The sequence below is a fragment of the Diabrotica virgifera genome, chromosome 1 (assembly GCF_917563875.1).
Source record: "Diabrotica virgifera virgifera chromosome 1, PGI_DIABVI_V3a".
Lineage (NCBI taxonomy): Eukaryota > Metazoa > Arthropoda > Insecta > Coleoptera > Chrysomelidae > Diabrotica > Diabrotica virgifera.
Genome location: NC_065443.1, coordinates 252,442,335 through 252,468,637, shown reverse-complemented (window position 1 = coordinate 252,468,637; position 26,303 = coordinate 252,442,335). Strand labels below are relative to the sequence as shown.

At 32.9% G+C, this 26,303-nt stretch overlaps 1 protein-coding gene across 2 annotated transcripts in view; it reads right to left on the bottom strand.

Moving 5' to 3' along the window:
* The window catches only part of LOC114335034 (uncharacterized), a 100,107-nt gene that overhangs the window by 9,893 nt on the left and 63,911 nt on the right, over window positions 1-26,303 (bottom strand). For both annotated transcript variants that reach the window (XM_028285190.2, XM_028285191.2), the window contains 4 exons: window positions 15,695-15,931; window positions 12,420-12,595; window positions 7,407-7,617; window positions 5,773-5,916 (listed from right to left, as the gene is read on the bottom strand). In XM_028285190.2, the coding sequence (XP_028140991.1) occupies window positions 5,773-5,916; window positions 7,407-7,617; window positions 12,420-12,595; window positions 15,695-15,931 (768 nt within the window). The remainder of the gene's footprint in view (window positions 1-5,772; window positions 5,917-7,406; window positions 7,618-12,419; window positions 12,596-15,694; window positions 15,932-26,303) is intronic.

The window sequence follows — 26,303 nt, the reverse complement described above, 5'->3', positions numbered from 1 at the left end:
CCTCTTTGTATTTTTTCGATAAGGCACCTTTTATCGAGATGTGGTTTCTTTTTTAATATGATTCAAAATATACCTAAAAATGTAAATCATAAATAAATTTTCATATTATTACCAAGTCTCCATAATCGCACTTAGCCATATACAAATATGTGGTGTATTTGACAAATATTCAAAATATCTCGATAAAAGCTGATTTTTCGAAAAAGTACTAAGAGGCAAAAAATTTTTTAAAACATTGTGTTTAATTAATGGTACTACAATAATAATTAAATTGGAACGTACACAAAAGTTTGGGGGGTCTAAAGGAACAAAACCCCCATAAAATTTTTATGGGGTGTCCAAATTTCACTATATTTTTTTCTTAAGATACTACTACCATAAGAATACCATATGCCTATTTTCAATAAAAGATCTCTAATAGTTATCGATATATTGGAAAAAATCGATTTTCATTTTGTAACTTCAAAGGGCTGTAACTTTTTTTATGTGCACATTTGTACTAAGGTAAATTAGGTTCAATCGAATTATTTTTGGTCCCAGAATATGTGATTAAATTTATGACCTGAATTTTTGTTACACCCTGTATAATAATAACATGTGTTTCCTGCAGCCGATTTCGATAATATACATAGTTATGAACAGATGAAGATCAAAAAACGGTAAATTTTCGCTTTTTCGTCTATTACCAAAGAGTTAAGCATTTTAAACAAATTTGAGAGTAAGAAACTCATAACTCGTATAAAAAACTTCAATATGGCGTTCGCTGAATGTCTTATCCTTATTGGTTGCTTAGAAAATTGCAAAATAAATCATAAATTTTAAGTTTTTATAAATATTCCTAAATGTAAAAATTAACTTAGAAACTTCTTATTACACGGAATGCTGAGACTTCTGGTGCTTAAATCATACCCTAAATTTCAAAGCAATTGGTAAAATAGTTTAAAAGTTATTTAATTTGTTTATCCCAAATAATTTTTTTTGCAACACTGTAAGTCAGAAAAAGATGAAGTTACAGTAATACTTTGGACAGTTTATGAAAGAAGTTTTACACTATTAATTTAATTAAAAAAGAAAGACGAAAAAAATTCTAAATATTGCAAAATTATTTTGCAAGAACATGTGAATTAAAAAAAGTGGAGTTCTAACTTCGTCCCTAATTGTCCTAGGACAATTGTTTTTCTTTCTAAATGTGTTATTCTAAGTATGCAAAAAATCGACATGTTTTTGCAAAATAATTTTACACTGTTTAAAATTACTTTTTGTCATTTTTTTAAATTAAGTTAATAGTATAAATGTTCTTCTTTCATAAACTGTCCGAAGTATTACTGTAACTTCATAATTTTCTGACTTATAGTGCTGCAAAAAAAAATGAATTTGGGATAAACAAATTAAATAACTTTTAAACTATTTTACCAATTAATTTGAAATTTAGGGTATGATTTACGCACCAGAAGTCTCAGCATTCCGTGTAATAAGAAGGTTCTAAGTTAATTTTTACATAAGTTATGAATATTTTTATAAAAAGTTAAACTTTATGATTTATTTTGCAATTTTCTAAGCAATCAATAAGGATAGGCATATTCAGCGAACGTCATATTGAAGTTTTTTAAACGATTTATGAGTTTCTTACTCTCAAATTTGTTTAAAATTCCTTAACTTTTTGGTAATAGACGGAAAAAGCGAAAATTTACCGATTGTTGATCTTTATTTGTTTATAACTATGTATAATCATCAAAATCGGCTGCAGGAAACATATTAGGTTATTATTATAGATGTCCATACTACTCAAAAAATTTGGTTTTGGCCTGGAGGGGGATGTGTCACGAGAAAAATCTTATTTCTCTGGACTAAAAGATCACGAAAATGGTTTAACCTTAAAATTAACAATAGTTTCAGCAGGGCAGGATAACCTGTCACACTGCCAGGGATTCTCTTCGAATATTGCGCGATCATTTTGCGAGTCGCTACTCACCACAACTAACGCCACCAGATGTGTACATATGGGGAATGCTTAAGAAGTCAGACAGATCCACCGTCTGACACTTCAGAATTGCGGACTAGAATTAAAGGTTTTTTCGTGCCAGAGGCAGTGGCGGATCTAGAAATTTGCCTTGGGAGGGTAAATTTGCCTTAAGGGGGAACTTCCTATGAAAAACCAGCCAAAAGACATAAACTCAGATTACATAAAAGATATAAATAATAACTTATGGACATTAAGTTCCCTTAATTTTCCTAACTAGCGTGTTTATTGGGTTGAATTTGTCTTTCTGTGGTTTCGGTTTCATGTCAGCATATATATTTTTGTTTGAACAATTTTTTTTTCTTTAATTTTGGACCTTGTTAGGGTGGGAAATTTCCTCACTTTCCCTCCCAATAGATCTACTACTGGCCAGAGGCCATCTTTAACATCTGTTTTATCGGGAACGTGCGTCGTCGTGAATAATGTTTGCAATTCTATATCATGTATTCTAGATATATAATCCTAAACATTTCAATATTCATTTCACTTGCTTCCGTACAGTCATGATGTGAACTTGTCAGATAGAGCTCATTGGTACCTCGGGCGAAAAACATTGGATATCTTAATCTTCCATGTTATAATTCACATCTTTGTCATATGTTCCGATGACAGATCAATTGTAAAGGGTTTTTACCCTGTTATTTTTACTTTGGTGGCTTGCATGTAGATTCTAAGATTGCACCGACCAGATGGTCAACCGATCGAAAACTAGTTCTGTCTTTGATGTAGCCCTGTATAGGGATTTTAACAAATATACCTTTTATAACGGATTTTATGTTTTTGTAATGGTATACAGCCAACTACAGGAAATTTTTCCTCGTGGATTCCTTTCAGTACTGTTTATTTTGCCACATACTGTATCTTTGCCTCAACCAAGGAAGTTCTTGGTGAAAGACACATGGTTTTGAACAGAAGTGAAGGAAAAATGTAAAGAAAAGAAAAAAGTTTACCTAAAATACATGTCAACTAAGATAGAAGAGGCATACGAGAATTATAAGCTAATTAGAAACGAAAAACATTCACTCGTAAGAAGAATAAAAACGAACACTGGGAACGTTTTTCGAAAGAAACCGAACATTATATTTATGGTCTGCAAAAGGAAATATGGGACTTTATAAGAGGTCAAAGAACGGATGTAAAATCTAATAGAACCAAAATACACAGAAAAGAATATATGAAGATGTTAATATAAGTACACAGGAAGTTCTATAAGCACTTAAAAAGCTAAAGCACAGAAAAACTGTAGGTAAGGACGAAATACCAAACGAATTGCTGAAATATTGTGGAGCAGCAATGACAGGACAATTAACAACATTAATAACAAAATCATAAAACACAATAAAATACCAAATCAATGGAGAACGAGCAAATTAATTCTACTATTCAAAGAAGGAGACAAAAAGCAGCCAGAAAACTACAGAGGTATCAACTTGTTAAATACTATCCTAAAACTTACAACTAAAATTCTACAAGGATTAGCCAATCAGAGGATAATTTTAGCAGATGAACAACAGGGTTTTCATTGTGAACAGGTTCAAAACAATAGTAATCAGTAAAGAACCAATCAGATTTAAAATATAAATTGATGGTATCAGTATTGAGCAAGTAATGGAAATAAAATACCTTGGTATTACATTGTTAAGCTACGAAGACCTGGACAAGGCAGTGAGGAAACACGTACAAAAAGCAAATAGACTGGCAGGATGTCTTAATAACACTATATGAAGTCAAGAATTTATAAAGCCAGTGTTAAGACCAATAATGGCATATGCATCAAAAACAAGACCGTATTTTGACAGTTTATTAAATGAAGAATTTGACAGACAGCCTGTGGAGTTAACGGAGTGGCTTAAGCGGAAGTGGCTTAAGCGCTTCAAAAAATAAAGAAAGGAAAAGCAGTCGAACCAGATGACATTCCTGGGGAAGTATGAAGAGCATTGGGAGAGACAGGAATAAGTTGACTAGCAGGTCTATTTAATAGAATTATGGAAGTTGGACAAATGCCAGACGAATGGAGAAGCAGTATATTAGTACCTGTCTACAAAAACAAGGCAGACATACAACAATGTACAAACTACAGGGCTATAAAACTACTTAGCCACACCATGAAAATATGGGAGTAATTGATAGGCGGAAACGTGAAGAAACCGAAATATCCGATAATCAATTTGGCTTTATGCAGGGCAGATCAACAACAGATCCATTTTTTTTTTGTAAGGCAACTGATGGAAAAATACAAGAATAAAGAGACCAACGCTCATAATATGGTATTCATTGATCTTCACTGACCTTTATCTGCATATGATAAAGAGTTCCTCGAGAGATTCTGTGGTGGGCACTCAATAAAAAAGGAGTCCCTGGCGAATATGTAAAGATTGTGAGAGATATGTATGAGGGAGTAACGACTAGTGTTAGGACAGGTGTGGGAGAGACTGATAAATTTCAGGTGAAAGTAGGATTGCACCAAGGCTCGGTGCTTAGTCCTTATTTATTCTTATTAGTTTTGGACCAGATAACAGCGAAACTACAGGGTAGCATTCCGTGGTGCCTAATGTATGCTGATGATGTAGTGTTAATAGGAAATAGTGAAAGAGACTTAGAACAAAAACTGGAACAGTGGAAACAAGCTCTGGAGGAAAAAGGTTTAAAAAGTTAGTATGACAAAAACAGAGTATTCGGAATGTTCATTTAAAGATGGAGTTACTACAAATAAAATGGTGTCTTTGGATACTGAAATGATTGTGAAAAGTAATAGTTTTAAGTACCTAGGATCGGTATTACAGAGTAATGGAGAAATAGATGGAGATGCAAGCAGTAGAATTAGGGCTGGATGGGTGAAGTGGAAAGAAGCGAGTGGTGTGCTGTGTGACAGAAAAATTCCAATGAAGCTGAAGGGAAAATTCTATAAAACAGCCATAAGACCGGCTATGATGTACGTAACTGAATGTTGGGCAGTGAAAAAGAAAGAGGAATAACGAATGCATGTGGCGGAAATGAGAATGCTTAGATGGACGAGTGGAGTGACAAAGAAGGACAAAATTAGAAATGAGTATATTAAGGGAAGTCTAGGGGTGGCACCAATTGATGAAAAAATGAGAGAGCATAGGTTAACATGGTTTGGTCATGTTCGACGTCGAGACGTTAATCACCCAATACAAAGAATAGCTGAAGTGCAGATTCCTGGAAGGAGTAGGAGAGGAAGACCAAAGAAAACCTGGGGGGAGACGATAAGGCAGGACATGTTGGTAAAGGGGGGTTAACATTGATATGACCCAAGATAGAATTGTGTGGAGAAATGCAATTATGGAAGCCGACCCCGCATAGGGATAAGGCAAAGAGAATGATGATGATGATGATAGATCAGAAACAAGACCCGATACAGTCGCAACACAAAAACTACTTGAAACGGCAGAGATGAGAGTACTGAGAAAAATTACAGGAAATATGTTGAGAGATCGAAAGAGGAGTAAAGACAGAAGAAAATGTAACGTACACTGTATAAACGAATGGACACTAGATAGAAAAAAAACCATGGAATAACAACATAAGCAGAATGGGGGAGACACGTGTGGTCAAAATAGCAAGAGATAAATCACCAATCGATAGAAGTATCGACCGACCGCACAAAAGATAGAGTGACAACCTTCCATAGAGGTATCAATCCGCCAATGAACAAGCAGAATTGCTTATAAAGTGGAAGAATATTGAAGGCTTTAGACTGTTGATATAAACAAATACATTTATTTATTTACCTGTCTCGATCCCTTTGCGACTGAAGTCAAAAAATTATTTAGCGTGTCCTTGTATTTTTCAGGCCAGCACAACTTTGAGATCAGTCCACGTCTGAACGCTTCATCCGCTTTCAAAACCTGTTGGGCATATAATAATTCGGCAGCCTAAAAATAAAATACAATATAGTAAAATAAAGTAAATACATATATCAATAAATATCACTGCATAATCAACACGACACAGTTTTTTCTTAAACCTCTAGATAGAGAGAATTCGATAAACTATGATGCACCGAAAGAACGGTTTGGTATGAACATTCTGAATGAACCCTTCTTTTCTAAACTACACTCGGGTGCAAAAAAATCGATCCACTTAAAAATTTGGTCATTTTTGAAGCTCGAATTTCCTAAACCTGTTGTCCGATTTAAGTGATTTTTACTACGTTTATAGCATTATTCATTAATAATATCTCTGTAATAATGTTGTTGCTAGACAGTCAAACTATCATTGTATATTGGATGTACGAATCAAACTGTGTTTTTTTCTCAAAGTTCACATCACCCTGTGGACTATTCTAGCATTTATAAAATACTGAAATTAAAACCCAACTATAGCCACAGGTCTTCTTAACATTCTGTTTTTAGATTCATTCGCTTATGTTGGATAATAAAAAAAGTTAGGTCCTTTAACAACTGGCCATGTTAGTCATCAGTACAGGGTGTTTCTAAATAAGTGTGACAAACTTTACGTGGTAATTTTACATGAGAAAATAAGGACAGTTTGCTTTATAATCATAATATGTCCGCAAACGCTTCGTTTCCGAGATACGGGATGTTCAATTTTTTTTACAAACTGACGATTTATGTATTTCTTTAAAACCAGTTGATATATGCAAATCAAATTTGGTGGGTTTTAAGACGTAGTTATTGCACATTTTTTGACATACAATTAAGAATTTAAAACTCACCATTGGCGTGCATACGGGTAATATGATCGGTCATAATACCCGTTTGCGCGCCAATGGTTAATATTAAATTCTTAGTTGTATGTCAAAAAATGTGCAATAACTACGTCTTAAAACACACCAAATTTGATTTGCATATCTCAACTGGTTTTAAAGAAATAAATAGTCAGTTTGTAAAAAAAAATTGAACATCCCGTATGTCGGAAACGAAGCGTTTGAGGACATATAATAATTATAAAGCAAACTGTCCTTATTTTCTCATGTAAAATTACCCCTTAAAGTTTGTCGCACTTATTTAGAAACACCCTGTACTGACGACGAACATGGCCAGTTGTTAAAGTACCTAACTTTTCTATTATCCAACATAAGCGAATGAATCTAAAAACAGAATGTTAAGAAGACCCGAAGCTATAGTTGGGTTTTAATTTCAATATTTTATAAATGCTAGAATAGTCCACAGGGTGATGCGAACTTTGAAAAAAAGACATAGTTTGATTCGTACATCCAGTATACAACGACAGTTTACCTGTCTGGCAACAATATTATTACAGCGATATTGTTAATGAATAAGGCTATATCACGGTAAAAAATCGCTTAAATCGGACAACGGGTTTAGGAAATTCGTGACATCAAATTGACCAAATTTTTAAGTGGATCCATTTTTTTGCACGTGTGTGTATTATTACTTACCAATCCATTACTATTTAGATTTGGATACGTCAGCAAAAATGTTGCTTCCCCTAAACATCCGAGACTTGCATAGGGCGTTCTGAAGGTAGCTGTATCGCTTGCTATAACTGTGTCAAACAAAGACAACATCGTCACTCCCAATCCTGTACATTCTCCTTGAATACCGGCCACAAGAACTTTGGAGAAGTTCAGGAGACATAGCAAAAATTCCCTATAATACAAAAATAAATTATATTAAAAAAATTGGTGTTATATTAAAAATATTGTTTATTGTTCGTATAGGGTGCCTAGAAATATAACTACCTGTTTTCCATCAAATACACGGATCGAAAGTAAATAAAAGTCTATTGTTACAGTATTTCTCATGATCATCTTTCAGTGCGTCACAGTTTTTCGATTTCTTTCTAACGCATTAAATTGTATGTGACAGAAAAAAAGGCACGTCGCTGATTACATTTCGTCGGTGACATTGGCACGTCGCTGATTACATTTCGTCGGTGACATTTTTATAACATTTATTCTAGTTATTCTAGTTGTCGATAGATGGCGCCATAATAAAAAAATAATTTTTTTAAGTAGATAATAATATTACAAATATAATCTGTATAATTTATAAGACTATACAAATCAAGAAAATACCATTTTATAAATGCAAGAAACACATTTGATTTGTTTTTATTCCAAATTGCAAATAAAATGTGACAACTGTCAGATTTAACTAAAATGTCATGTTAGAATAAATGTCATAAATGTGTATTATCACGGACTTACCTTTTTTTCTATCATTTGTTACGCACTGAAAAATGATCATGAAAAGGACAATACCAAAAACCTCTATTTATCTAAATTATCAGCTTCGAAATCAAAGAAAGAGAAGAAGAGATCTTCAGATTCAATAAGTGTTGCCGTTGTCAGTTATTTGAAAATATGCTTGAAAAAGGATGGGAATTCAATAGAACTATCCATAATCTCTTCATAGATTTCCGACAAGCGTACGATAGCATTAAAAGGGATCAGATGTGGAATGCAATGGTAGAACTTTCAGTTCCAAAAAAACTTATCCAGCTTGTTAAGAGGATCGGTACGTATTTTCGGCTGCAATGCTATTCAAATAGGGATTCATTTTTTTCGAATCCTGAGAAAACTAATAAGTATTTTTGAAAAATTTAAACGCAGAATGCTAGATTACATTATTACCGAGGGCCGAAAGTCCCTGAAAACTTCTATAATGTTTATTTTAATAAGTTACAGGGGTGAAAAACTAAGAGAAAATTAAGTGTGATTTTTAATTTCAAATATCTCATTCAAAATAAACTTTTTATTTATTCTAAGGGACTTTCGGCCCTCGGTAATAATTTAGTCTTTCATTCTGCGTTTAAATTTTTCAAAAATATCTATTGTTTTTTTCAGGATTCGAAAAAAATGAACACAATGCCGTGGTAATATTTTCCAAATCTATCTTTGTCTTACAACGCACTCAGCCGAATATAATATTGTCCGCATATATTGTCAGTCAGACAGTGACAATTTTAAATATTTGACATTACATCGGGAATATTTTGAGTTATTGATTAAATATTATTGATATATAGTGTATTTGATAAATAATTGATTTAAGACGTGTTAATAAAAAGTTATTTATTGTGTATTATTTGTGGAAGATCCAAGCAGAGAATACATCAGGATAATATATTCTGTGATCCAAGTATTTTGTTGTTAAAGATGTTCAAAACTGTAAGCGTTCCATAACAATATATTATTAAAAAAATCACTTTAACACTTTTCCTCTTTTCTCGATTGAGTATTAGTTTTTGTTGTACAAATAAATTATTACAATCACTGAATGCATAGTTAGTGAAAAAATTATCACATTTATTAACTGAATTAATAATTTCCAATTATAAAAATAACAGTTATCCAAGAACATTCAAAAGCCATCTCTTTAAATTAATGATGACATTTTCAAGTAGAATGACATTCTAGTAATGTTTACATATCCATACCAGTGTGAATTTTACTACACGTAATTTGCCGTGTAAATACAGAAAAAGTAGGGATACACGTAAAATATTTGAGAATTATGTACCCACAGCCTTAACATATGCGTAAATGGCTGTAGATCCCGAGTACAGATAGGTAACAAACTCTCATAATCGTTCGAAATAAGCAGTGGCCTGAAAAAAGGAGATGCGCTGTCACCTCTTCTTTTTAATATAATCCTGGAGAAAGTAGTAAGAACAGCACAAATTAGAACCGAATTACTGACAGTAAATGGACCAAAATTACTACTAGTATACGCGGATGACATTTACATTGTGCGAAACACAGTCACCAATGTGAGATGGGCGTTGAGAGGTGACTCAATTTTTTTTGCAGAAATTACTTGAAAATAACTCAAATAATGATATTTGAGTTATCCTCCCACTTAAAATGGTCCGGAACATTGTTTAAATAATCAAAATGTCAAAATATGAAGGAAAAATTCGATTTTTTTATTGGTTTTTTGATTATAACTTTAAAACTATTCATTTATGAGAAAAGTTGTACTGACATAAAAGTTGCGTAATTAAATTTCCTACAATATAGAATTGGTTAATAATTTAAAAAATAGTCACCCTTGTTGCAAAATAGTAATAATTGCGAAAAAAAAAACATACAAAAACAAGTATTCGCATTTTACGTTTTTCAACCATTTATGCTACACTTAGGACCTTTATATTTTACCCAGGTAAAACAATGCTGTAAATTTCATTAAGATCGGTTTAATAGATTTTGCAATCCAGCTTTCGCAAAAAAAATTCATTTTTTTTAATGTTGCAGGACTGAAAATAAAGCAGATAGCAAGTTGATTTTTTTTTTGCTTATAGAAGTGTACTGTACCTTTTATCTGCAATTTGCAAAATTAAAATAGAATAATTACCACGGCGTCAGGAAATTTTTTAAATAAACATTAATTTTTGGTGCTACGCGCAGGACAGCGGTGTTTGATTCACACAAGTTGATTTCCCCAAAATTTCTTCGAATCTTTATCTAATATATTATTTTCTTACTCTATATTTTGTTGTATTTTAATATTTTAATTCCACAAAAATCAAACTAATTTTATTATTGTTTGTGAAATATTGTTTAAACAATTGCATGTGTTTAAAAATAATAAACTTTTATTCTCTAAGTTAAAATATATGAACAAAAAAAGTTTTTGCTAAGAAAACTGTTATTTCAAAGGATAGAGTATGTGTTTTTATTTTGCAATAAACAAATTTATTTATTTATATCGAAATGTAATAAAAATTAAAATGTATCAATCATTATCAAAGGTCGTTGGAATGCCCAATCAGAGCAAACTATCCGCTGTCTTGCGCGTAGCACCAATAATTAATGTTTACTTAAAAAAATTCCTGAAGCCTTGGTGGTTAATCGATTTTAGTTTTGCAAATTACAAATAAAAGGTACAGTACACTTCTATAAGCAAAAAAAATTCAACCTGCTATCTGCTTTATTTTCAGTCCTGTAACATTTTGAAAAAATGATATTTTTTTGCGAAAGCTGGATTGCAAAATTTATTTTGCAAAATGTATTGAACCGATCTTAATGAAATTTACAGATTTGTTTTACTGTATCATAAAGTTTTTCTGGGTGAAATATGAAGTTCCTTAGTGTAGCATAAATGGTTGAAAAACGTAAAATGCGAATACTTGTTTTTGTATGTTTTTTTTTCGCAATTATTGCTATTTTGCAACAAGGGTGACTATTTTTTAAATTTTTAACCAATTCTATATTATAGGAAATTTAATTACGCCACTTTGATGTTAGTACAACTTTTCTCGAAAATGAATACTTTTAAAGTTATAATAAAAAAAACTAAGAAAAAAATCGAATTTTTCGTTCGTTTTTTGACATTTTGATTATTTAAACAATGTTACGGACCTTTTTGAGAGGGAGGATAACTCAAATATTATTATTTGAGTTATTTTCAAGCAATTTCTGCAAAAAAATTAGAGTCACCTCTCAACGTCCAAATGTACATATTTCTACAGATGCGCCCTGGTCTATTAAGAGTTTTAAATACCTCGAAGCAACAATCACTGCAGATAACGATATCAGGGAAGAGATTAAAGGGACAATTCAGGCAGCAAACAGATGTATGTACAGCCTCCATAATACATCATAATAGCATCAAAGATCAGAATATATAAAACAGTGATTAGACCGGTACTCATGTATGGGTGTGAGACGTGGACTCTGACCAAAGCAATTGAAAGAAAACTTAGATGTTTTGAGAGAAAAATCCTCAGAAGAATCTTTGGACCTTATCACGACCCTAATAGCAACCAATACCGAATGAGAACAAATACTGAGGTCAAGCAGATGTATAGGGCAAGTGACATAGTCCAAGAAATTAAATCTCAGCGTCTAAGGACCATGTCCACAGACTCCTTAATAACCGCCTTGCCAAACTGATCAGGGAGGAAGCCCCCACAGAAAGAAGGCCCTGATTGCGCCAACGAATGCGATGGAGAGACAATTGTGGTCAGATTTAAGAACAATGGGGCTGCCCACTGACCCAACTATCATGGACGACCGTTCGAGATAGAAGCGAGTTGTGCAGTCAGCCAAGACCCTCCCCGAGTTGTAGTGCTACCAGAAGAAGAAGAACATGTTGTCAGTTATTTACATGCAAGAAACATTTTGTCATTGAGGTGGTTTTGAATTATTGTAAGGATGAGAATGTTGATTGTGACCAATAGTCAGATCCTTTTAAAATACATAATATTTTTTAAAGTGTTGTTTGTTTAAAGTAAAAGTGTAAAAGTAAAGTGTGTAACATTTGTTTAAAGAAAACATTATGTACAAAAAGACGTAATATTTACGACATGCGCCCGTTCATGTGAAACTAAAAGGTACAAATTTTGTGCGCAATTAGGGGGCGGTACTTATGACCAGCTATGGTTCATAATGTCTACTACATCTAGCATTTTAACATTTGTTAACTTTGGTGTTGAAGATACTCACCGAACAGTTTCAGCCATCACTGAAGCCTTTTCGACCCTATCGTTTTTGTTTTCCTTAACTAGCCAAGCGTAATCCAGTCCTAGACAAAAGGCTTTACTGGTAGACGTGATGGACACAACATTGCAGTCTTTATCTTTTTCAAGTCTCTTCAAAGCTGTGGTAAGCTCGTCTAGAACCTGAAAAAAAAAAAAGAGAATATTGGTTATATTAAAACGGGAAAGTTCCAAGGACTTGATACAACCTTTACAGAAGTAAAAAAACTTCTAAGTAGTAGGTATAATTTAATTAAAAACCATAAAAATCCAAATGGATTGCATAAAAATGTTCAGAACGAACGTTTTGATCAGCTGAAGTCTGCCAAATCTTATATTGTTATCAATATTGGTTATTGTTCGTCCGCTCTAAATTTTCCCATGCGTCACGATTCATTTTCAAACAAATTAAGTCAAAACATAAAGTGAAACGAACGTCGATGTGTATATACATTTTGTATACTGTATAATATATACTACACACATCGGTGTACGTTTTACTTTATGTTTTGATTTAATTTGTTTGAAAATAAATCGTGCCACATGGGCAAAGTTAAAATGGGACTACTATATATCTCTAAAATTCTCCCCACTACATTACAAACTCGTTTTTTGTTTATTCTTGGATATTTGTAGAATAATGTAGACGAAAGAAGAGGAGAAAGTATTGTGACATGATAAAAAATATGAAGAATATGAGAAAAGTTTTGCTCTGATTTATAAGACATACTCCAAAAGGCAATTGGAATAATACATCATTTTAAACATAATGGTTGATGAGATTAATAAGTTAATCCTAAATAACTACTAGGTTGTTCAATAAGTTTTGCGGTTCGATAAGAGAAGGCGTTGCTACTAGCCTAATTTTTTAGGTTATGTTGGTACACTGTTCTTATGAACGTGTGTGAAGTTTCATTTCAATCTGTCAATTCATTCTTTATTTACAATGGAAACAATCAAGTATAGTGCTGCGATTGAATTTTTATTTTTGGAAGGTTTAAAAGCAAAATGAAGTTTAGAAATGAGTTTTCAAATTTTTGAAAAAACAACTGTCCTCATTTGAGGACGCGGGGCTCAATTACCATGAAATTAAGACAAAATTTAGTTTAGCAAAATAAGTTTATTTAGTAGTTTTTCAAATTATATTCATATTATATACTATGTATTATGCTGTTAAAAAATGTTTATATAAATCCTATATTTTTTTATGACATTGTTCAAAACAAATCGACACGCAAAGCGTTACATTACATTTCTGGCAATATGTTCGCAGTTTTGACGTATAGTGTCGATTTTGACATATTCGTTGTTTTTCCCATTTTGCTACAATGTGGTTTTTACTATCATATCTAATGTCTTCAGAAATATTGCTTCTTGATGTACTTGGAAGACTAAATGGACGACCTTTGCTTATTCTTACGTCATGTCCAATTTTTAGATATGAATAAGCTACTTGTCGCCTAAATTCTTTGATGTATATATTTTTCCCTTGTGTATCATGTTGTATAGCACGCACCCATTTAGGATAGCCATATCTATCATTTGTGTAATAAGACACCAATACCATTTTTTTCCTCTTACAGATATATGGTGTTTTTCTTACAACCAGTCATGGTGATCCACGCCACCCATATATTGGAAATAACGGATAGTTGGGACACTTGTACTTTCTTTTTTTCCTTTTTACTCCATTGTTGAACTTGGTTGGAGAGAAAAACCGTATCATAATTGGTTCCAACAGAAGCACATTAACTCTATTGTTGTTGTCAAAGCACCAGTCATATTATGCACCTCAAGGCTTCTGTTCTAGGTATTTTTATTGTGTGGTAGGACACTTTGCAGTTCGGTTTTCTCTAATAAATATTTTTGTCTCATCCTAGAATCTAAAAAAATAATTAGTTACTAAAAATGCCAATGTAAAAGATTTACATAAAATATATGAATTTGCCTAGCGTCCTCATTTGAGGAAGCATAATACTCTTATAATTTTTTAACATTTTTATTACTGGGTAGTCATTTTCGTATTTTTTTGTGCAAATTGTAGATATAACCTAATAAAAAATACAACTTTTTAGAACTTACCTTTGTATACAAAGAACTTATGCACACCGATGTAAGTATAGTTCAGTAAACTTAAAAATCGTACTTTTCGCCTTGGGCTAGTATTTCGTCAAATAAAAATATAGCATGAATACATACACTTATGCCTACGGTAGTGCTTCTACTAAACCACTGAGGTAGGCAATCACAAAATATTCACCCAGAAACTGTTTTATCCTCACCTAAACAAACCGTCCTCAAACGAGGACGCTGGGCGGTAATGGGTTAATTTGACGTTTATTTGAAAGTCGAACTTATTGTTTTTATAACTTTTATCAAAAGTGGTAAATAAGTAAATATTACATATTAACGTCAAATATGTCATATTATGTGTATAGCATTACGCTATAATTACTATTTCTGCTAATTATATTATCTTATTTCTTTTATTATTTTTTCTCAAAAACCATACAACGTTAGTTATTCGAAATGCACATTCAAATATAAAACATGGTTTTAACCTGTCACCATCTGTTTTCTCATCCACATAAAGTGTGTCAACAACTCACCATGCATTCGAGTGTTTTTTGTTGTAACTGTGAAAGCATACACCAGACCTAATAAATGATTTATTAGTCAGTCATCTGGTCAAAAGGGAAGAACGATAACAGTAATCGTTGTGGTATTTCTTTTTAGTAACAACTCGACAGGCAGCCGCTTTGGGTCGCACCAAACGCTCTCATTTTTAACAATCGACCTTTCTTCCGAGAGACCTAAACAAAACACATTTTCGTTCCAATAATAAAATTACCGTTTGTTTTATTATATTCATTTTTTAATTAAATTCCGCAACTCACCCATCGGAATATGTGTATCATATGTTTAACATCAAATTGTGGTCGCCAAACATTTCAGGCGACTACGCTAGGTGTCGCGTCAGTCATACACGGAGCGAATAGAAAACGTGATCCTGAAACTTCAAACGTGAAATGAATAGATATTATGTGAAGAAATAATATTTATATTTTGGCACATAGATAATTAGTAGATACCACTTTTATATTTTTAACAAATGTTGTATCCCTACTGTCTGAACCTCTCTCATACTTTACATATTTCTGAAATTTGCTATTTATTTTAATCGAGAATTTTATATAATTTAACACAGAAAGAGTTTAGACATTTTACATTTAGACCACCTACCTGAATAGTAAACAGACACTCCTCGTCGATATAATGTAAATCTATGGCAATATGCTTTCCAGACTTCTTCATAGTAAATGATTTGTATTGTACTCCTTTGACAGCTTTGGCAGTTATCTCTTTCGAAGACTTGGCATTCTTAGTATCTTTATTTGGGGTGGAGTTGTTGTTATCGTTACTGGTGCTTTTCTTTTGCTTCCTCAATTTGGAAGATTCTGTCTTTTTGTTCGATTTAGTCTGAAAATACATTGTGTGAGTACAAAGTTAGGGTCACTTGAACAAAGTAATTTATTGAATGAGATATAGAACTTTTTTAGAACCTCTGGTTTATGTTATTCCTAAATGAACGTTTTTGGATGACTAATTAGTAGAGATAGTGCAAACACTCGTGACCACGGCGCAGTAGACGAAATTTGGTTTAGTCCCCCCTCCCATGCGAAACGCACTGTATCTACAATAGAATCTTTCTGCCTTTCCGTGAATTTTGACTCCGCCTTCGCGCAGCTCCATGGTCAGGAGTGTTTGCACTATCTCTAAATGTATCTAGTGCAGCCGATATGTGAAACAACTGTGTATTTAATGATAGAAGTATATAATTTGGACCACATATACTGCACATATAAAGGTTCAAATTTAGATATGAGGCCATCTCAGATTTTGCCTTTCACAAAAATGGCGGGGATTCAAAATGGCGACTATACATTGTGACTCATAACACCATAACTTTTGAACGAGACTTCAGATTTTAACCAAATTTGGTATATAGGTTCTTTTTTTTATGTATAAGATCGAGGCCTTGAACCGGAAGAATCGGTTTACCAGAAGTTGTGTTTTCCTGGTTTTTATGTAAAAATATGCTGTGTGTTTTTCAATTCTTTCACCCTGTATGTATTAATTTTTCAAAAAGTTAATACCACCATTGAAAAGAGCGTAAAAATATTTTTTAGGAAATATTTTTAGCTTTTTAGTTATGTTAATTACCCTTTAATAAATGCAAAACGTATCTTCACATGTACCTATAAGCGGCAGATTCGTGCAAATATTATAAGAATTATTGTGCATTTAATGGTAGAAGCATATAATTTGGACCACATATACTACACATATAAAGGTTCAAATTTAGATACGAGGCCATCTCAGTTTTTGTTCCTTTTACAAAAATTGCAGGCATTCAAAATGGCGACTATACATTATGTGACTAATAGTACGATAACTTTTGAACGAAACGTCAGATTTCAACCAAATTTGGTATATAGGTTCTTTTTTTGATGAATAATATCGAGGTCTTGAACCGGAAGAATCGGTTTACCAGAATTTGTGTTTTTACTGTTTTTTTATGTAAAAATATGTTGTTTTTTCCTGTGTGTACCTTTTTCAATTCTTTCACCCTGTATATATAAATTTTCCAAAAAGGTAATAACCATTGAAAAGAGTGTAAATATATTTTTTAGGAAATATTTTGAACTTTTCAGTTGTGTTAATTACCATTTAATAAATGCATAACGTATGTTCACATGTAGCTATGGGCGGTAGATTCATTTTGAATGCCCGCCATTTTTGTAAAAGACTAAATCTGAGATGGCCTCATCTAAATTTGAATATTTGTATGTGTAGTATGTGTGGTCCAAATTATATGCTTCTACCATTAAATGCACAATAATTCTTATATTATTATTTGCACGAATCTGCCGCACATAGGTACCTACATGTGAAGATACGTTATGCATGTATTAAATGGTAATTAATATAACTAAAGAGTTCAAAATATTTCATAACAAATATTTTTACGCTCTTTTCAACGCCGGTATCACCTTTTTGAAAAATTAATATATACAGAGTGAACGAATTGAAAAAGAAACAACATATTTTTACATAAAAAAAAACAGTAAAAACACAAATTCTGGTAAACCGATTCTTCAGGTTCAAGACCTCGATATTATTCATCACAAAAAGAACATTTATACCAAATTTGGTTGAAGACATCTCGTTCAAAAGTTATCGTGCTATTAGTCACATATGTATAGTCGCCATTTTGAATGCCCGCCATTTTTGTAAAAGGAACAAAAACTGAGATGGCCTCGTATCTTTTGAACCTCTATATGTGTAGTATATGTAGTCCAAATTATACCTTTAAATGCACAATAATTCTTATAATATTTGCACGAATCTGCCGCATATAGGTACATGTGAAGATACGTTTTGTACTTAATAAATGGTAATTAACATAACTAAAAAGTTAAAAATATTTCCTAAAAAATATTTTTACGCTCTTTTTAATGGCCGTATTAACTATTTGCAAAATTAATACATACAGGGTGAAATAATTAAAAAAAAACAACATATTTTTACATAAAAACCAGGAAAAATACAACTTCTGGTAAACCGATTCTACAACTTCTGGTAAACCGATTCTTCCGGTTCAATACCTCCATCTTATACATAAAAAAACCTATATACCAAATATGGTTGAAATCTGAAGTCTCGTTCAAAAGTTATCGTGCTATTAGTCACATATGTATAGTCGCCATTTTGAATCCCCGCCATTTTTGTAAAAGGCAAAAGCTGAGATGGCCTCCTATCTAATTTTGAACCTTTATATGTGTAGTATATGTGGTCCAAATTATATGCTTCTATCATTAAATGCACAATTCTTATAATATTGCCGCACTAATCAGAAATACATAATAAACAAGTTCCTTGGTCAAAATACTTTCAAAATTTGCCGCGTTTATTGAATAGGGCTTTTCATCGATTGTCATTTGTTTCGAGCTTCTGTCATGTGTCACATAATATTAATATATCTACGCCATACGTCTTTGGTTTGTATCATTGTTATATACCAATAACGTATGACGTAGATATATTAATATTATGTGACACATGACAGAAGCTCGAAACAAATGACTGTGAATGAAAAGCCCTATTAAAAGTAATCCTGGATTACTAATAATATTTTTTTAAACAATAAACTGAAAATAGTATCCAAATATACGTCTCATTGATTGCTCTCTAACCGATAATCTACTTTGTTACTATTATAAAATTTGCAGCGTTATGTTCATACAATGTATGTTGTAATGGTCGTAGCGAAATAGACATAACAGGTAAAATAAAAAATTGAAATAGGTTGATGAAGGACATTTCCCCACTTTTGGGCACAAGTTGGGCATATCAAATCAAAACAAAGAGCGGATTCCAAGAAAGTAAAGAAAAAATCACCTATTCGCTAACCTGTTTTTGTTACAATCGAATGTAACTAGGTGAGTGTTACAATAGAATGTAGCTGAATGTAGATGAAAATCGTAAGGTTTAAGTGATATAGTAATGGATGAAATGAAGCTGATGCCATTTTTACGGTTCTGGTCGCATTATATGTCCACGTTTGAGTCAATTTCAACGATGTTAAAGAAGTAAATAGACTTACGAAAAAGTTATTGCTGCATTCTAAGATGAAGAAACTGTTATTGTGAATACAAGTCTGAAAATTAAATTAGTGAGATGTTATGTGTTCTCTACATGGCATCGAAGGTTGGACTTTAACAGATACACTTCTCAAGAAACTGGAAGCCTTTGAAATATGGGTGTATTGGAGAATCCAACGAATAAGATGGGAGGATAGAGTTCGTATTGAAGTTGTTTTGCATCGGATGAGAAAAGTTACGGTAGTTGTCAGAACAGTTAAAAATCGAAAACTTGAATATTTTGGCCATGTTATGCAACACCCAAGTAGTGATATATCCTTCGCACAAAATGTGGTGGAACATCTGGCAGTCTACTGGTATCCGGTCTAAAAATAGGGTGGGGGAATATGATATTGTTCGTGCAAAATGTGGTGGAACATCTGGCAGTGAACATCCGGTCTAAAAATAGGGTGGGGGAATATATGATATTGGACTAGCAAAATGAGCAGAGTCAACGACCTGGCCATCTGGTGTGTCTAGACAGTATCCGGTCTAAGCGCCAAGGTTTTTAATATCTAATAATAACTTAACGATCTGGACGTGAAAAAATAACAAATACAGTTGGTGGTATTTTTTGTGAAAAATATAACTATGCGGAAACAGTCGTGTGAAATGAAGACATCTGCTTGTCTTAACAATATCCGATCTAAGCGCCAAGGTTTTTAATATCTAAAAATAACTTAAGCATCTGGCAGTCTACTGGCATCCGGTTTGATATCTGTGTGCGAAACGAGGAGGCTAATAAACTGGGAGATCTGGTTCGGTAATAACAAAGAGTTCAAGAAAGGATCTATGATACAGTATAGTGTGGGAATTCATTTCATGGTTTTTCTCATGCAAATTGGCAGCTGTCGTAAAGCGGACATTAAGACATAATTAAAAAATTTAACAGAACCTCCACACACATTGTGAGAAACACAGTTGGTGGTATTTTTTGAGAAAAATATAACTATGCAGAAACCGTCGTGTGAAATGAGGACATCTGCTTGTCTTAACAATATCCGTTCACGGCGTATAGTGCCATTTGGCTTAAAACAAAAACAACAAAAGTTTGTTTTTTAGACAAACTCGGTAAATGAACTCCTCCGACAATTCCCACCGTATCTTGAATCACATCTGGCTTACGACTTGCACTTACGCAACAAAAAGCTATAAAATACTCAATTTAATAATACAAGGCAAGGTAGACGAAAGAAGAGGGCGAGGTCGCAGAAGAGGGCGAGGTCAGGAAGGACGTCATGGCTTAGAAACCTGAGAGAATGTTTTCAGATCCTCTGCACCCCTTTTCCGAGTTGCCGTCAACAAAATTGTAAGTCTATGCCGGCATGTAAATATAATTATGTACCCTTTCACACCATGCATAAATAATATTGACATAATGTATAGTACATATACCCGATAGAACTCTTAATAGTTACAATTGTAATTTTAGCATTTAAGAAATCTTTCCGGGGACCTGTCGATGAACAGCAATGTTTAGTGTTCGAAATTGGGCCTTGGGCCGTCCAAGGTACAATAAATTGATTGTGAGTAAGTCTTTCATTTATTTCTTTAACCTTAACTTTCATTGTGGGATTTGGCAACCTAAAGGAAGGGGAGTGCGAAAGAATTGGATTTGAAATTATTGCCACTGTAACTTGGTAACTTTCACCATCTTCTTTTTAACATTAACTTCAAGACAAGTTTAACCAGATAAAAATTGGTAGAGAAACAAAAAAAACTTTAAAACACCGGTGGCATTTTTTTAGAAGACAAAAGAAATTGCCTTTTAGGAGACAAAAAATTGCCACCAGTGTTTTAAAGTTTTATTTTTTGTTTCTCTTTGTATCTTCTGACAAATAAACCAATTCAGATTGCCGCCTATGTCGACGACATCAGCATTATGTCTTGCAGAACGAAGAGGTGGCAGAAATATATTCACAACTAAAAAACAAAAAAAAAAAGAAACCGGATAGAAATAAATATACAAAAGACACAAAAGCTAACACATGAGAGTTAGGAGAAACACACGCATGGTTGAATTAGAGGACGATATTGCAACTGTAGGAAGTTTCACATATTTGGGAGTTGCATTAAATACGGATAGAACAGATGAACCAGAAATTCAAAAAACCGTAAAGGGAAACAAAGCTTATTCTTCACTCGCCCATGTGATCAGCTCTAAAAACACACACTGGAGTTAGAAAGTCAGGCTCTACAAAACTATTAAAATACCAATATATAGTATGTTATGGATGCGAGAGAGTGATGATAGAAAACCCAAAAAGAAAGTTGAAAGTATTTGAATGCAAAGTCCTAAGGAAGATATTTGGACTTATTAACGAAAACGGAGAATAGAGATCCAGGTACAACCATGAACTCTATCAAGTGTTCAAAGAGATACCAATCCAAGAATTCGTTAAACTTTGGAGACTTCTATAGGCTGGTCATGTAGTGAGAATGAAGGGCGGTCCTTAATAGTAAAATGCCGAGCGCAGGACCAAGGGGAAGACCACGGAAAAGGTGGAAGGATGAAGTGACAGCGGATGCGCAAAGTTTGCTAGAGAACCTGGAGAAGATCGGCATGATTGGAGGAGACTAACCCTCGATTTGGGCTGTAGCGCCATTGGGAGAGATATTTTTTCTATTGATGAATTTAAATAGTCTTACGCCAAGTTTAATAACGTTAACCCCTTAATGTACGTGCTCGACTCTGACACGAGCGTATCTTACTGGCAATTTTGGGCACGCTCGACTCTGACACAAGCAACCACTAAATTATCTTTCAATTTTTCAAGCTCTTACGAAGTTGGTATTTGTATAAAAGCGTTAAAATCTTTTCTACATTTCTTCTTCTTCTTTTACATATATATACCTTTTTTATTGCCAAGACTGTGTTGTCATTGTAAAATGATATTTATTTATCTAATAACTTGCAGTAGGAACCATTGAACAATTGATACATTGAATTTTGTTGAATTGTTAAAAATCTGTATTTATTTGAAGCGTTAGTGTACTAAACAGTGGTACATAGATACCTTTTTTTTCCCAGCCAGTGTTAAGACATTGTAAAATGAGATTTATTTTCTAAAAACTTGCTGTCCGAACCATTGGCAATCGATACGAATTGCATTTTGTAGAATTTTCAGTATTTTGTTTTCATACAAAGCGTTAGTGCATTTAAAGCAGTCTGAAGTGAATCGTGTTTTTTATTCTTAGAACTATTTTGTGCCTTATGCCTTATATATAAAGATTTTATATAGATTATCCACTGAAAATACTTTTTTTTAAATTGAATTATACATAAATACATTCTCACTTAAAAAATTTGATCAGTTTTTGACCGAAACTTCAAAAATTAATGTGTACATTAACACGTTCAGTGCTGATGACGCACCGGTGCGTCAAGCTGTTTCTTGTTGAGGGGCGGATGACGCACCGGTGGGTCATATACCTTATCGAATATAATGTTTAACTGTATGCTAGCACTTGTAGTGTGAGTATCGTAGGAGTGATAGCACTTGTGGTAAGGTATGTACGTCTCAAAAAATAATCTAGGATTTAAAATTATGGTTTTGTTAATATAATATGCAGTTATGAAAGCACGTTTTAACTTTTTTCCTTCTACGTTCATAAATTTTATTTAATCCTCTAATGGCTGGTTTCACCAACATAGAATAGTAGTTTATTCGATGAATAAAGTTATTCAGGATAATCAGATGAGCTTGAAGGTGTTGGACATACTGAAAAAGTTGTTATGCGCCTAATGAGAAATTACCCAAATTCAGGGCATGTTTGTTAATATGTAATGACTGTTGGAATTGTAATAAAAAAATTTTTTTTTGGGGAATGCAGTCAATAAATTTTTGGGCTATTCAGTGAAACACTTTGAACTTATTAGTCGAGCTTTCGAAAATTTTATTTTCTTTATCAAGACTATCTACAAATAAAAATGTTTAAATTTAGATAAAACTCAAAATATAAAACTTAACTTACTGCTCGTGGTTACAAATTAATAATTATACAACTTATATAAAAACATGAAAATTTCTTAAAAGTAATATGTAAACGTAAAAGTTTTGATAGTATGTCAATTCGACATCACTCAAAAAAATGTCGTTGGACTGTTCATGGATAATTTCTACAATAGTTTGTTTTAGCAAAGCGACTACTAGAAGCACAAACTTACTGCACTGGTACCCTAATGGACAGGAAGAAAGGAAAATTCCAAAGATGTGGAATCTGCAACATTGGACAAGGGTAATACAACAGCTGCCTACAAGGATGGTGTAATGATCGGTAAATTGAGGGATAACAGGAATGTGTTGTACATTATATCGACAGTGATTGAAAACAACATTACTGACGTAGAAAACAGAAAAGGAGTAACAAAGAAAATACCTTTACCTATCGAAGAGTACAATTGACATAAATATGAGCGGTATAAACTGTATGGTAGCATATTACCCAAGTATCCGAAAAACACTGAGATAGTATAAACTTTTTTTAAAAACGTTAAAACTACAAAGCACCTGCTAGAGAAAATTAAAATAAGGAATGCAGATGCAAGAATTATGCGAAAACGATGCAAAATTTGTTGGAGCAAAAAAATAAGGAAAGACTCTGCTTACCATTGTATTCAATAGGCTGATCAGCCAGGTTTGTGTATTGGAAAATGTTTAGAAGAATACCACAAGAGTTAATGTTTTTGCACAAACTAATTTTTTATTTATATATTTTATAGGTATGTTTTAAGTTTTGCTTTTCTATGTTCATCAATTTTATGTAAATAAATTTTATTTAATCCTCTTAGTTTTTTATATTACAACAACTGTATAATATGCAACATTTAAAAACAGAGTCATGTCTACACAAAAAGAAGAAGAAGAAGACGTATATGCAATAATACACTATTATTATCTATGACGCAGCAGTGCGTCATGTGCACACTAGATCAATATTCGGTCTGTCGTGCTGATGACGCACCGGTACGTCACACAAAAATTACTCAATTGTTTGTTTAATTTAAACATTTAACTCTTATGATAAGACAAATTAATAACAATGCAGAACAAAAACTTCAAAAATATGTATCAGGCCGGCAGGAAAGTTACTAGTATTATAACAGCACTGAACGTGTTAAGGGGTTAATGAATAAAAATATTGTGAACTTAAAATTCGAAGTTTTATTTCCGGAGAAATAAATCTTTTAATGAAACCAAGTTTGTGGTTACGCCTTCGTGGTTTCTATTACTTGCAAACCAAATAAATGCTGAATTAGAGAAGACACGGAGAGGTCTATAATTTGCACCTCACTTCCTGTCTATTCAGCGTGGCAGCAGAATTCGCCGTAAAACGAAATCAATAGACGTATTATATTTCATTTGGTTCAGAGAGCGCCATAAACACCCTTACTAGTTTAATTCTCATTAGGAATCATCAGAGACTGTATGGTTATCTACATATATTGTAGCACGACAAATTAAATAAATATAAAAATATACTTTAATGTTAGACATTAATGTTACATCATAGGCTTGGCATAATTCGTGCTATATAACTTTTTGCAATACCCCGGTAGCTACAGTCTCAGAGAATTTAGGGAGTGAGTTTTTGAAATAATATTTGTTATAAAGAAAAGAAATTAATAATAATTGGGCGCCATTAACAAATCAAAATCTATTGCCATGTGCCTATACAAAAATTACATTACAAAACAAAATAATCAAAATGGTATTCCTTTGAATAGAAAACGGTACTTACCATTGATGTCTGAGGTGGTCTGTATTTTCTATTACAATAAGGATCAGAGATAGATGGTGCAAAAAGAATAAAAAGACATATAAGTTTGAAACACAATCATAATTTATTTATATAGAAAAATTGTTAAAAAGAAATAAAACTGAACTGGTAAAAAAAGGAATAAACATACTAAGTCTTTCGCGTTTTCAAAACTTCGAAAAAAGAAGTAAACAGTTTGTAGATAATACCTGATGACCTGCGGTGATTGTTCTGTGGGCTGCTGGACTGGTATAGCTCGCTGGAGCTCTGGTAAGGCGGTACGGCGAACTTCACTTACACTTTACAATTTCGGATCTAAAGTACTATTACACAACTTGTTCTTTTTTTTTATTCGAAAGATGAAATTCCATAGTCTTGGTCTATATTAAAAGTAACTGCTTATTTTGATTTATTAGTGACACTTTTCATCAACTTGATGATAAAACAAATTTTTTAAGACTATTGGTTATTAGTTAAAAAATCAGGAACTACGCCCCGCGAAGATTGAGTTAATTTCTTCTTGCAACAGACATACTAAACGCCACTACTATGAACACTATTCCATTTATTTGAACGGAACAACACAAAAAAATATACCGGCATGGTATCTACAACAAACACATCGCATTTGCGACTTGCACTACAGAATCTTTCAAGATTCCATCTGAGACTAACTTTGACACAGACAACAAAAATTGGACTTGTTCACTGCATGTCCGCTAAAACTTAATTGTCCTTCCTCAGAACTTTGATTTTCTGTCCCAAGCTCTGTTCCCTCTCCTTTCAGTCACCTAATTCTCTTTTTTGACCAATAAAAAAATATCTAAGCCTCCTACACGTATTTATTAACCAATAGGAAAATCGAAATACATTCTAAATCCAACCTCTTTGGTAGGGAATTATACTCTTTGACCAATAGGGTCATTTAGCCGTGTCAGCGATCCTTACTTAGCTCCAACATTTTGAAGAAAGGTATTGCTGAGTACTCAATTAACACCCGCGCTTTTTGACATTGATATGAACACGTATTTGTATCTAACTACCAGGAAAACTGGAGCCAAAACGAACATTAGCTACATTGTAACTATTTTTTTTACATCACAAACGGAACACAGGGAATCGAATATATGACCGTAAAATACAATAAGGTCTTTCTGTAACAAGACAGATAAACTTCAAATTCTCACGTTTAAATAAATTCCTTACATTCGCTTGGCATATGAAGCTATATTTTTAGGTCTACAGGGTGAGACAAAAATATGTTACGATAAATTTACAATTTGTGGTTTCTGCATAAGGCAAAATAATTGCGTTCTTTTGAACCGTTTCAATATACATATGCTCTCTGAACCAAATGAAATATAATACGTCCCTTGATTTTGTTTCAC